We start from the raw sequence: 13,579 nt of genomic DNA on the forward strand, positions 1-13,579 counted from the left end.
TGCTAGGCTGAGGTGCGGTGGGGTGCAGGACAGCGCCGCAAGCGGCTCATCTGAGAGGTGTGGGGGGGGCGGGGCGGCTCCCACCCTGCATGCACCCTGGGAGGGCATGGGGGGCATTAGCCCCAAGATCTGCACAGGGAGCAGGTGGGGGCAAGCTGCCTGCTGCAGGCTGGGGCCAGGAGTTGCACCAGGCTCTTCCCAGTGGGATGGCAGGGCTGCGCTGCATTTGGGGCAGGCAGTGGCAGCACTCAGAGTGGGCTTACAGGGAGTGGGGCTGCAGCCATCCCAAAATTCGCCATAAGACCCCTAACCCTCCCTCCCAGCACCATCACCACCCGCCCCAAGCACAACCTGGCCCAGCGCCCTCTGCCAGGAAGTCTCGCATAGCCGCCGGTCCCAGCCCACAGTGGCAGTCCACCCCTCCCCACAAAAATATCCAGGGGCACAGGGCCTTGCTCCATCCCATGCCCCTTCCCTCCCCCCACCCTTCCCCTACAACAGACTTACCAGCCAATGTTGCTTTCCAAGCTTCCAGGCTGCACTCCTGGCCACATGCATGCTGAGGCTGTGTGCGTCCATGGGGCATTTATTGGCCACATTATCAGCCACATTGGGCAAAAAAAGCCGATTTCTGATTCTGTCAATTTTTTCCTATATTGGTGATGATCCAATATGGCACTGATGTATTGGTGCATCTCTATACATTTCAAAGTGAGACCTGTGAAAATCAGGGGGCATCAGCCTTTCCATCCAGGCAGCACTGAGGCAGCCCATTGACATCATGGCTTACTGTCATCTCCCTGATTACTGCTAATCTCTCCTCACTCCACAGTTGTAAACAGCCCTCTCCTTTTTCAATGGACTTGATGCTCCATTAACCAAGCTATGACTTCTTATGCAATGTTGCTGTCTGTTAGCCAGGCCTGGCAATGTCTCTTCCATTTCACAGCCCTGCAGTCTGTTCTTGGCTCTGGCTAGAAACCTGCACACAGATGCATTTATATTAATTCAGGTGAACGTTGGCTCAGATGCAAAAAGGACGGACAGTGACAGAACAGGAGGTAATGTGAAGATGCACAAGAAGGTGAGATTTTGTTTTACAAATCTCACTGGGAGACATACAGTTACCAACCATGATGACAAGAGGGGTCACAATAGAGGACAACAAATTGGGACTGAAAGGAGGAAGAGGAGCAGAGCTTCCTGCCCTAACACCAGAACAAGGGGACAGATGATATCATTGCAAAATCAGCTGCTTTTAATATGGGGAAAGGAGGTAGGGAAACTCCACTGTCATCCCACCCCACCCCACAGCCATGAGGCTCAGGGCTGTCACAGGGAGGGCAAGGCCTGGAAGAAGGCAGGGGAGGAGCCATGTGGTGGGAAGATCCAGGGGCCATCACAGGGATGAAGGCAATGGTCAGCAAGATCTGATGTCTGGCAGGACCCTGTCCCCATCCCTATCCCCCCATGGCCATGCAAGCTGAGGTACCAGAGCTATCAGGCTATTCCACCATCGGCCACAAGTGGGAGGCCTCAGACTACCTTGTGGGGTGGCTGGTATCCAGCAGCACTCACCCAGCCAGGATCCACCCCCCACCTCTTGCTCCTCTGGGGTCAGACCCCATTGGGTGGCACTTGGGGGTTCCAGCCAGCTGCTGGGAGTTTGCTACCCACGGTGGGACTTGTCCTAAAGCCAGGTTCTGCATGGCCAGTGCTGATGCTACCCAATCCCCAGGCCACGGCCACGAGAGACTGATGCTACAAGGGACTGACACTCACCTCCAGCCTCTCCCTGCAAGAGGGAGTGGGAAGGAGATGCTAGGGCGGGTGCAACAGCAAGTTCCTCATCTGGGGCCTTTTGCTGAAGCTGGAGCTCCCTTCTGCCACCTAGTCCTGCTTCCTTTTGCTGGCTGTTGGCTGGCAACAGCACTGGGAGATGCCCAGCTTATGGCCTGTGGACCCAGATGTCCAGGTGGGTCGTGCCCTCCAGCAGTGAAGGCTTCAGGCCACAGCCTCCCCTGGCACTGGGGGGCAAGCACACTGATCCCCACCAGCCCAAGGGATAGGCCTTCACCCTCCCGCAAGCTCCTGCCTATCTTCCCCCTCCACCCACCCCCACATCTTCCCCAGCCTGGGAAAGTCTGACATTTGCAGCACTTTGAAAAACATCACAGTACCTAGAGGAGTGACAGGCGCTTAAGGCCCTGACTCTGCGTCTTGAGGTCACACCTCCAAACAGAGATGTTAAATCCACACCCTCTTACCTGAAGCCCCCACCTACGCAGTAACCCAGGACAACCAGGCTGACAGACATGTGAGAGGACAAAGAAAAAGGAAAGGAAATAAAAACCAAAAAGATAAAGAGAATCCAGCTCTAACCAGGATCCTACCCACCTGCCTGCCTCCCAGACTCCCCTGCTTTATACCCTCTTCCTCAATGACCCCTTCCTGGCCCCAAGGAGGGGGAGTGGCATGCTGTGGGGAACAGGGGGGATTCACTGCATGGTACCCCTCCTCCCACCCGCCCGCCCCCCAGCAGTGCAGAACAACACTGTGGAGGATGGGGGAAGTGAAAGGGGAAGAGAAACCATGGGGAAAAGGCGGGGAACCCAGTCTGGGGCACCAACAGCAAGTGCTCAAAGCAGGAACTTGCAGAAGCCCCTCCAAAGCCTGTAGAGCCCCTCAACCCAGCCCGGTACCAGGGGTCACAGTGACACAGACTCCATGCCCCCCTGATTGGCCTGGACAGGGCCGCAGGGAAACTAGATGATGTCGGAGAGACCTAGGGGTGCACCCCAGGCACTGGGAGCATTTTAATATACTCAGGCACTTCCTCTCCTCCGCCTGGCTGGGAGGCATAGGAGCAATTGCACCAGCAGCTACAATCAGCCCTTGGATCCCCATGAGAGTTGCTCCCCAGAGCATGCTGCCTCCTCTCTTCCTGCTCCGCCTCCTTGCCTGGACAGGGGCAGGTAAGTGGGGTTGCAAAATACAAAATAGTGATGAGACACAGTCACTAGGGATTTAATACTGACTTCTCTCAGATGTGAATGAGGGGTCAGGAAATGAAAGGAACAGACTGGGGGCCAGAGGGAAATTCCAGCTGAGGCTGGGGGCTGGGAGATGAGAGATGGGGGCTTGAGGATGGGGGTGTGGGAGCTGGGGACAGCAGATGGGAGCTAGGGGCTGAGGCCGGACGTTTGGAGCCAAGGGCTTGAGGTGGAAGCTGGGGTGACAACCTTTTCAAAATGGAAATGAAGGAGACATGCCTGCCTCTGCCCCCAACCCTGCCCCACCCCACTCTCCCAGCAGCATGCCAGAGCAGAGCCAAGCAGAGCGGGGGCAGATGCAGGCTACCCGCCCTTCTGCTTTTCCCTCAGGAGCCCCGTGCCAGCTGTGCATCCCATGCCCACCAAGGAGAAGTGGGGGAAACTACTCCATGCTACTGCGACCACTGCTGCCAGGCAGGGAGGGGGCACCTCACAATAGTGGCACTGGAATCTCAAGGGAAGGGAGCAAGGCAGGGAGCCATAAGCCTTCAGTGGGCATCCTGCATCCACTCCTGCCCCGTCCACAGATCTTGGGGGCCACATGCCCCCCTGGGGAGTGTGCACAGTGCTGGAGAGCCATACCCACTCGTCCCCCTCCCCTGTCCCCCTGCCATGAGACTCATGTGTCTCCTTCCCATTCCCCACGCTGCCCCAACCTGGGCAGTGCCTCCAGCCCCAGGCCCTGTCCCACTCCCTCCTTCAGCACGAGAGCTTCAATCTGGCCCCCTATGTCCCCTTCCCCATAAAGTCACCTGCAAGGTGCTGCTTTCCACATTGCCTGGCTGTATTCCCAGCCATGTGCATATGTGTAGGTGTGCACATGCCCATGTTGCCCCATGCGTCCCTCTCCTGGCAGCCCCAAGCAGCCTGCAGGCTGCTTCCCAAACCTGGATCCCTGCACAATACTGAAACTCTGGGACAAATACTGTCCCACAGTCATGCAGCCTGCGACTGGGACTTGAGGCTCCCATTTCAGGACTGTCCTGCCCAATTAGGGACCTGTGGTCACCCTAAGTGGAGAGCAGCGGGCTTGGACATGGGGCAAAGATGGGGGCAGCAGCTGGGAGCTAGTGAATGAGCTTCGAGGTTTGGGGCAGGGGGTTGGGGGGCTTGCGGGCTGGGGTTTAGGGCTCGGGCTGCGGGCTGCAGGGGGCCAACACTGCAGGAGGCAATGCAATGCACTGGGGCACAATGCCACTGCAACCCACTTCTCACAGAGCTCCTGCCCTACCTGGTGGTGGTCCCAAGGCAGGTCCCTGCTCAAGGCCAGGGGAGCGGCAGTGCTTGGGCCAACTCCAGAGGCAGTGGCACTGACCCAGGAAGACCAACCCCTGGGCTGTGAGGCCACATCTCAGCCACCTCCCCAGGCCAGCCCCAGATGCAGGCTTTGAGCCCCAGGCCCAGGAAGCAGCTGGTGCCGCCATGGCTTCCAGTAGAGCAGAGGTGCAACAGAGCCTTGCTTGGGGTGCCAAGCACCACTCCCTGGTGGGCACTGCAGCCTCCCCAGCCTGAGAGGAGGATGCTCTAGGTCCAGCACAGCGGTGTGAGGAGCTGCCCAGCGTCTGGCTTCTTCTAACCTCCTTTCTCAGTGTGCTGGGACTCTCCAAGCCTCTCCCATCAGCACTGGGTGCTGGCAGCAGCTCGAGTTGAGAGCACAACTGAGTTTTGCCCAGGCTCCAGCTGGGACCAACACTGCTCCCCTTCCTCCTTTCAGTGACTCCAGGGTCTTGCCCCGCTGCTTGGGCTCAGACTGACACCAGGTTTGGGGTCAGAAAGGGATTTGACCCCTTGGTCAGATGGGTTTCACCCTCCTGTGTAGCAGGACGTGGCATCCACCAGGGATCTCTTGTCTAGTAACAACTTGTGATAGAAGCAGGATGTTGGCTGTCCTCACTCTCTTGTATCACATCAGGGTGTGAGGTCTGTGCTGTGCGAGGACTGACAGCCCCTTACCTACAGTTAGACAGTGGATGCAGACAGAAGTGCAGCTCCCAGCTGTAACTCAGACCAATTTCTGCAGTGTGTTCGGAGTTACAACATTACCCCAAACCAAACAGAAATTCATGGTTGGTTCCAGGGGAAGGGGAATGTCACTTTGGGCTGGGAGCCTGCAGCTAGGGTCCCATAGCAATGGCCAGGCTCAATGCCAGTGGACCCTGTTCTCAGAATGGGAAGGGGGAAAGGCAATGGAGGGAGCTTATTCTTGGGGCTCTCCAGCTGGTGCTGAAGGGGGGGGGGGAAGTGAATTGGAGTTAAAACCCCCAAACTGAACTCACTACACTCCCTTTCCCTCCTCCCACTCTGAAAACAGTGACAGCCTGGGGGCTCCCAGGTACAAGTTACGGAAGACGCTACATTTTGAAATGTCTTTATCCGATACCTCATTCAATGAGGGGTCAGATTTTTATGAGATTGGCCATATTTTAAACTGTCTACAGCCATGAACTTGTGTTTGGTCAGGGCTATAAACTGCTTTCTGTATCCAGATCAGGCAAAAATTGACATTTCTCTCCACACCCAGTGGGTTTGTCTGGGATGGTTTGGATAGAGAGGTGGCTAATGTAGAGGTGCACCAATACATCAAGCTGATATCAGATCAGTACCGGTATAAAGAAAATTGACTATATCGGAAATTGGACTGAAGTGACTGATCATTTGGCTGATAAATGCCATGCATGCACGCACCCATAGCGCAGCACGCAAGCAGTGAGGAGCACAGCCCAGCAGCATGGAGAGCTGTGTGCAGCTGGTAAGTCTGTTGTGGTGAAAGGGGAGTGGGGAAGGAAGGGGTGTGTGGGGGCAGTTCACCCCACCCCATGGTGAAGGAGGGAGTGGGGTGAGGCTGGGGTAGGCGCTGCCCAGCCAAGCAAGGGTGGGCATGGGATGGAGCCATGGCTTGTCCGGGGGGCACGGGGAGGGGGTGGGGAAGCTCCCGCTGCTGCATGCCACTTGTCCAGGAGCCACTCATCTGTCCAGGAGCCACTTGTCCAGTGGCTCCCGCCCCCGCTCCTTCCATTCATCCAGGAGGGATGTGTGCCCCTGGATCTGTGCAGGGTGGGCTGAGTGGGCTACAGCTGTGGGCTGGGTCAGGGCTGCAGTCGGAGCAGGTGACGGCGGTGCTGGGAGGGTGCTACAGGGGGGCTATGGTGAAATTTAGGGTGGCTGCAGCCCGCCCCCCAAGTGCCACCCAATGGGGTCTGACCCCAGAGGAGCAAGAGGTTGGGGGTGGATCCTGGCTGGGTGAGTGTTGCTGGATACCATAGCCATCTTCCCAGCACCAGGACCACCCACCCTGAGCGCAGCCCAGCCCCAGCCCACAGCTGCAGCCTGCCTGACCAGCCCCGCTCTGCACAGATCCAGGGGCACACGTGCCCCCCCCCACCTCCCTCCCCCATGCCCTTCTGGATGAGTGGTGCGAGAAGCGGCAGCAGCCCCAATGGGAGGGCAGCAGCCACAATGGGAGTCACTGGATGAGCAGACCAGTGCCAGATGAGTGGCTCCCAGATAAGCAGCACACAGTGACAGGAGCAGCCACCCCACACCCCTCAGACAAGCTGCGGCTCCATCCCCACTCGCCCTGCCCCAGCTGAGCAATGGCTACCCCAGCCCCATTCCCCCCTCACTGCAGGGGGCATTGATCTCCACCCCGCTCCCCACCACAACAGACTTACCAGCTGGATGCAGCTGTATCAGAAATCAGATCAGTAGCAGCTAATATGCCTCCTTAAAAACTGGCAATTGGTTTCAGCCCCCAAAATCTCTATTGTTGCACCCTTAGGCTGATGTGATGCATAACAGGGGCTGGGCTAGATGCTGCCTCTGCAGGTCCCTTCCAGCCCCTCTTCTCTATGAAAATGATTTACAACATGGAGCTCAAATGCAGCTGAGTTTCTACTCCCTCCACCTACCCACAGAGCTCACATTTACATGAGTTAACATGTCCATCCCTGCATTCATGTGTTCAGCTGGAGTTATAAGGCCACAGCGCTTGGGAATGGGCATGATATGCCTAGAAGCAGCAAAAAGGCTGCAGCATGGAAGAAGGAGAGGGAGCTGGAGGATGACATGGAGCAGGGCTAATGTTCCCCCATGCTGTGGGGTCTGCCAATGGGAAGGAGCCATCTTGGAAGTCCTGTGGGGTGCACACAGCTCTACCCCAGTTTGAGGGGCCTGCACTCCATGCTTGAGGTTAGGGCAGGAAACCCCTCACCTAGGTCTCTCCCCCACACCTGGCAGCCTCCCCACCAGTGCCTACAGGATCTGGCAGCCTGCATCTGCAGCAGACCATCATCTTCCAGGAACCTGGCAAGGCAGAAGTGTGGGGGCTGGCACTGGTGTGGGACGTGGAGACCCACACCCTGGACTGCGCTACCTGCCCCATCCGCTTCCTCCAGCCCTGGGCCCAGAGCGCCATCAGCCCTGAGCACTGGCATGACCTGGAGCTGCTGATCCACCTGTACCTGGCCAACTTCATCCACCAGGTCAATGTGTGGGTACAGCAGGAGGGCTTACGCTGTGAGTACCATGCAGGGATCCCTTCCCTCTTCTTCCCCTCCCCCTCCTTCTCCTCTCCCGTGCTCACCCCCTATCCCATTCCCAGACCCCTTCGTGACCCAGTGCTCTGTGGGCTGTGAGCTCCTGCCCAGCGGTGCATCACGGGGGGCTTACAACGCCAGCCTCGGGGGTGAGGACCTGGTTAGCTTCTCCTCAGGCAAGTGGGTAGCTCAGCGGCAGGACAAGCTGGCGCTTCATGTGCGGGACAGCCTGAACCGTGACAAGGGCACAGCTGACACACTGGAAAACTTACTCAACCACCCCTGCAGATTCTGCTCCGCAATGGGAAGGAGGTGCTGGAGAGGCAGGGTGAGGCCATGCTGCTGGGATGCAGCCCCCATCTCCCCCGTTCTTTCCACACACCCCCCACACCCCACACCCCGATATCCAGCTGCCTCTGTGGGAGGGGGCAGTGGATGCTTCTATACAGCTCTTGCCTCAGCCAAGAAGCACCTGCTCCTGAGGTGAGGCACTTCCTGTCTTTAGGGCCACAGATGCCCTGACCCGGCCCCTCTGCCATCCCCAGAACGCCCGGTGGCCGTGGTGTTTGCCCAGCAGCCTCCTGTTGCCTCAGAGCTCCCACTGCTGCTGGTTTGCCGGGTCACTGGCTTCTACCCACGTCTCATCCATGTGGCCTGGCTACGGGATGGTGAGGAGTTGCCTCCAGGCCTGGGGATCAACTCCACTGGCCTCCTACCCAACACAGACCTGACCTACCAGCTGCGCGTTGTCCTGGCCGTGGACCCAGGTGCTGGGCACCGCTATGCCTGTCATGTGGAGCACAGCAGCCTGGGGGGCCACAGCCTCGTCATACCCTGGGGTAGGTGCAGGGCAGTGCTGGGCATTGGGAGATGGGGGGATGCTCTCAGCACTGGGAACAGGACAGATCCCTCTGGAGGCATCAGCTGCTGCCTGTGGCCAGCTCCAGGCCCCTACCCTCATGTGCCTGGCTTGTGTGTAGTAGGTTCCCCACTCAGGGGCTGAGGCCATGCACTGGCACATCCATGGAGACAGCATCCTCAGTGAGAGGCAGCCCAATCCCACCTCGGCCAAAAGTCCCCATGGTCTTCTCCCAGCTCAGAGGGCTCCAAGCCTCAGCTTTACCTGTGCATGCCAGCAGCCTTTGATGCCAGCATGCCTCTGCAACTCTGCTGGAGAGCTCTCCTGGCTTGCTGCAAAGCTGCTCTTTCCCCTTGATGTTGCTGCCTGCCCCCAGTGTTCCAGGGACAGATGATGAGGCCTCTCATTACCTCCTCAACCAGCTCCTCCAGAGCAAGACAGGAGAGAACCCAGGTTCCCAACCCCCACTGCTACTACTCACCAATCCCAACTCCCATCCCCAATCCAGGAGGGAAACCAGGCATCCTGGCTTCCAGCCCCACAAGGGGAAGGGCAGGGACTAGGACAGGGAGACAGACAGGACCATGCAATGGAGGATTCTTGCTCCCTTCACTCTGCCTTCCAGAAAGCAGAAGCCCCTGGAAAACCAAAGTGACAGTGGGAATCTTGGTGACACTTCTCATCGTGGTCATGCTGGTGGTAGCCATGGCATACTTGCAGTGGAGACGCAGGTGAGCTGTCTTCCATCCTTCTCCCCCTCCTCTCCTGATTCACAGAGGAAGGGGTTTCCCCATTCTCCCCATGGCCCAGCACTCATGGTGGGATCTATCCTTGCAGGAGGTACCAGGACATAAGCTGACCCAGGATGACGTGACTTGTCTCCAGGTCTTTGGCTGAGGCTCTGCCAGCAATGTGAAGATGAGATGGAGAGTCCACGAAAGGAGAAAAGAAAGGAGTCTCTCCTTTCTCCAATGGCCATTTCATGTGTGTTATAAAGCAGTGGATAGCTTCCCTTGGCACTGTTTCATGACCCAGAGGCCCCACAAACACACACCGGCAGTGCAGAAACTCGGTCTCCCATAAAATAAAACCATAAAATAAACCCCCAGAATGTGGAGCACAGTTTTGCCCCCTGGACTAACATGGAGCAGTATAGGCACACGTACCCCCCTGCAGCACCCCACTACAGCCCCAGGAGGTCTTTAGGGTCTAGCCCCACCCCTACCCAGTAGCAGAGCTTGGGAAGAAATGAGGAGGAGTCTGCATTGATCCCAAGGGTTTTATTTTGGGAACCTCAGCTGGGAGGGAATGCAGGTGTCCCGACTTCCAGCCCCAACTCCCCTCCAAAGCCTGGGAGACAACCGAGGGGTGCAGGCTGCCAGCCCCCACCACCCTCCCATTCTCATCCCCATCCCAGGAGGGAACCCAGGCATCCTGGCTCCCAGCCCAACCCTACTCTAACTCCTGCCAGACCCTCCTGACCTCATCCCCCACCGAGCTTGTATGGAACCCGGATGTCTGGACTCCTAGCCTGCCCAACCCCTTCCCCACAGACCCTAGGTTGTTGGGCCTGGCTGGTCTTGCTCAGTTTGAGATCCAAAGCTACTGAAGACCCTGGGGGAAGCTAGAGCCCTGGGCTGCTCCTCTCTGCTGGCTGGGCAGACCCCGCAAGGAGAAACAGAGAGTGGTGAGCTCAGGAGGACTGGAGACACCATCCCCTTGTTCCCCAGCAGAGGGAAAGGAACTCACAGCATCTCCTCCACCACAAAACGGTGGCCACACCTGCTGCAGCCAGAAGGGATACCACAATGCCCATGTCCAGGCTCACATCCTGGTGCCCTCCAGGCCCTAAAAGTGGAGGTGTATCAGGAAGTTGGGCATAGGACCCTTTACAAGACAACACAGTGTACAGAAAAGCCCTTCCAGGCAGCCTGCCCTTGGTTGCATATAAGGAAGACAGCTGGATCAGGTTGTGAACAAGGAACAGCTGGGGGAAACACAGCATGCAACAGCCCAAGGCAGTCACAAGGGGAAAGGCAGAACTCTCAGAGAGGCTGGTGGAGCCATGTGCACTACATTTGAAGCACCAGGGAAACTATGGAGTAGAACAACACCAGAAACCCCCCTCATCAGACAGGAGATGCAATGGCCGGCAGACCGCAAGCAGCTGCAAACCCAGGAGTGACGGATGTGACTAGGCCAAGTACATTCCCTTTCATCCCATTCTATTACATAAGACCAACGTGTGGCAGGCGAATCCAGGGATAATGGAAATGGAAGCAGGGCCAGGGGTTAATACTTCTGCCACTGGAGAGCCCTTGCCCTTGCAACTGGTACATGGGGAAGCTTGCAATGGAGCCACATCACCTGCCTCTGCTCCTCTTGGCTGCTGTCTCTGCTCCCCCATTAAGCATAGAAGGAACACAGGTGTCTGGGCTGCCCATCCTGCCCTCACCAGCTCCACAGTCTAAATGACCCCTCCCTGCAACCTCCATCCCCCGCAGTGCCCCACAGCTGAGACCTTGAGGGGGAGTCTGCCACATCCAAGCCACAAGTGGCAGCAGCTGGCTCCAGGGGGTCTGTCCCTTCTCCATCACTGAGGGCATCGTCCCACACCCAGCTACACCCAGCACCTACCCCAGAGCACGACCACGCTGTGGCTCCAGGCTGCTGACATAGTGGTGCTCAGCACCTGGGTCCACAGCCAGGATACTGCACAGCTGGTACTTCAGGTCAGTGTTGGGCAAGAGCATGCTGAAGAGGAACCTCTTGGCCATCCTGCATCCAGGCCTCATGGATGGGCCACAGGTAGAAGCCGTTGACCCAGCAAACCAACAGCAGTGGGAACTCCAGGGCAGCAGGAGGCTGGCAGGCAAACACCATGGCCACCCAGCATGCTGGGGAGGGCACAGAGAGGCTGGGCCAGGGCAACTGCATCTCCGGCCACCTGAGGGATTCCTATGGAAGTGCCTTACCCCAGAGGCAGCTGCTTCTCAGCCCAGGGAAGGGCTGGATAGAAGCAGCCCCTCCTCCAGAGACAGCTGCATCTCACAATGGTGGGACTTATCCCAGCAAGGAAAAGGAGGGAGAGAAGAGGCAGCATGCTCCAGGAAGCAAGGCTCACAGGGCCCTGAAGTTCACAGCAACTGCCAGTTCAGTTGCTCTCATGTTTCCTGACCAGGATGAGGAGAGGAAGTGCCAGGGCAGGAGGCGCTGTCTGGCAGCCCCACTGCTTTGAGCTTCTGCACCAGCCTCAGCTCCCACCACAGCTATATCCACTTCCCGTGGTGGTGTGACTTCCCTCAGTTCCCTCATTGTTGTGCTGCGCTGCTAGGCCTGAGTGCGGGGGACGACAACCTGCAATGACTCACCCCACTGCATTCCTTCCAGGCTGGGGGCTGGAAAGGGGTCATTGGGGTGAGAGGGGGAGAAAGTGGGGAATCTGGGAGGCAGGTGGGTGAGTAAGGTCTCATCCAGAGCTGGACTCCATTTACTAGCAGGGCTGGGAGGAACAAGGGAGCCAAGGCTTCTGGGTGGGGCTGTGCACACCCAGTTCAGGCCCCCTTGGCTTGAGCAGCAAGTGCACTGGAGCCTGGACCCATGAGGAAGCACAGCAGTTACACCACGGCGTGGCATATGCCAGGTGCAGGGAAAGGCCAAGATGGAGCTCATCCCTGGCTCTGCACCAAGATAGGCAAGACCTGTTGCAGGGGAGCTGGCTGCTAGGCCGGGGGTGCAAGGCTGAGCTCCCACACCCTTCAGGGAGGTGGTATTGGGAGAGTGAGCCCACCTGCACCCCCAAGTCAGGCGCCTGCAAGCTGGGGAAGATCCAGTGGAGGTGGAGATAGGCAGGAGCTTGTAGGAGGGTGAGGTCCTATCCTTAAGGCTGGTGGGGACCAGTGGTAGCTGCCTCCACTACTTGGTGCCAGGGGAGGCTGTGGCGTGAGGCCTTCCCTGCAGGAGGGCAAGACCTGCCCAGACATGTGGGTCCCCAGGCCATGAGCTGGACAGCTCCCAGCACTCACCCAGCAGGGGAAGCAGGACCAGATGGCAGGAGGGAGCCCCGGCTCCAGCAAAAGACCCCAGAGGAGGAATTTGAGGCTGCAAGCATTTCCTTCCAGTCCCCTTCTGCAGGGGAAGGCAGGAGTGGTGCATCAGCCCACTGGGGCACTGGGTCCTGGCCTTGGGATTTGGTGGCATCAGCTATGGCCAGGCAGAGCCTGGCTTTAGAATAAATCCTCCCCTGGGGAGCTGATTCACAGCACCCGGCTGGAGACCCCCAGTACCACCCAGAGGAGTCTGACCCCAGAGGAGCAAGAGGTGAAGGCTGGGTCCTGGCTCAGCAGGTGCTACCGGCACCGCAAGGTGGCCTGAGGCCTCCTCCTTGTGGCCCACAGCAGAATACCCTGGTGGCTCTGGTGCTCTAGCTTGTGTGTCCGTGGCGGGGATGGAGACAGGGCCCTGCTGGCTTCCAGTTCTCACTGACCTCTGCCCCCATCCCCCTGGAGGCCCATGGCTCTGCTCATCACATGGCTCCTCTCGCAGAAAGCCATCTTTGTTTCTCCCCAAAAACTCTGCTCTGTGACAGTTGTGATCAGGATGGGCCCAGCAGAGGATACATACCTTACCCTATGTCTTTAGGTAACCTGAGCTGGATACATTCCTGAGGGAGGGGGGAAACCTGCTCCCTCTGCCTACGTGACTGGCATCACATACCTGGGTGAGGGGCTTCCTTCCTGGTGGGCTAGAGTCTGCCCAGCAACTAGTGATGTATTTCAAATTGGTTGGCTCACAGCCAACAGGTGCTGGCCTCCTTTGGACCAGGTAAATGAGGTCACAAGGAGGCCTCCTCCTTGTGGCCCACAGCAGAATACCCTGGTGGCTCTGGTGCTCTAGCTTGTGTGTCCGTGGCGGGGATGGAGACAGGGCCCTGCTGGCTTCCAGTTCTCACTGACCTCTGCCCCCATCCCCCTGGAGGCCCATGGCTCTGCTCATCACATGGCTCCTCTCGCAGAAAGCCATCTTTGTTTCTCCCCAAAAACTCTGCTCTGTGACAGTTGTGATCAGGATGGGCCCAGCAGAGGATACATACCTTACCCTATGTCTTTAGGTAACCTGAGCTGGATACATTC

The 13,579-nt window shown here is 58.0% G+C and overlaps 1 protein-coding gene across 1 annotated transcript; it reads left to right on the forward strand.

Annotated features, from left to right (window-relative positions):
- The first annotated feature begins 2,686 nt into the window (after positions 1-2,686).
- LOC102368301 (antigen-presenting glycoprotein CD1d2-like) lies at positions 2,687-9,558 on the forward strand. Its single transcript, XM_006032283.3, is given in 7 exon segments — positions 2,687-2,975; positions 7,290-7,568; positions 7,654-7,866; positions 7,869-7,916; positions 8,134-8,427; positions 9,073-9,178; positions 9,285-9,558. Coding segments are annotated over 7 exon segments (1,032 nt in total). The 5' UTR covers positions 2,687-2,905; the 3' UTR covers positions 9,307-9,558.
- Positions 9,559-13,579: the final 4,021 nt, after the last annotated feature.

This window comes from Alligator sinensis, unplaced genomic scaffold (assembly GCF_000455745.1).
Source record: "Alligator sinensis unplaced genomic scaffold, ASM45574v1 scaffold634_1, whole genome shotgun sequence".
Taxonomy (NCBI): Eukaryota; Metazoa; Chordata; order Crocodylia; family Alligatoridae; genus Alligator; species Alligator sinensis.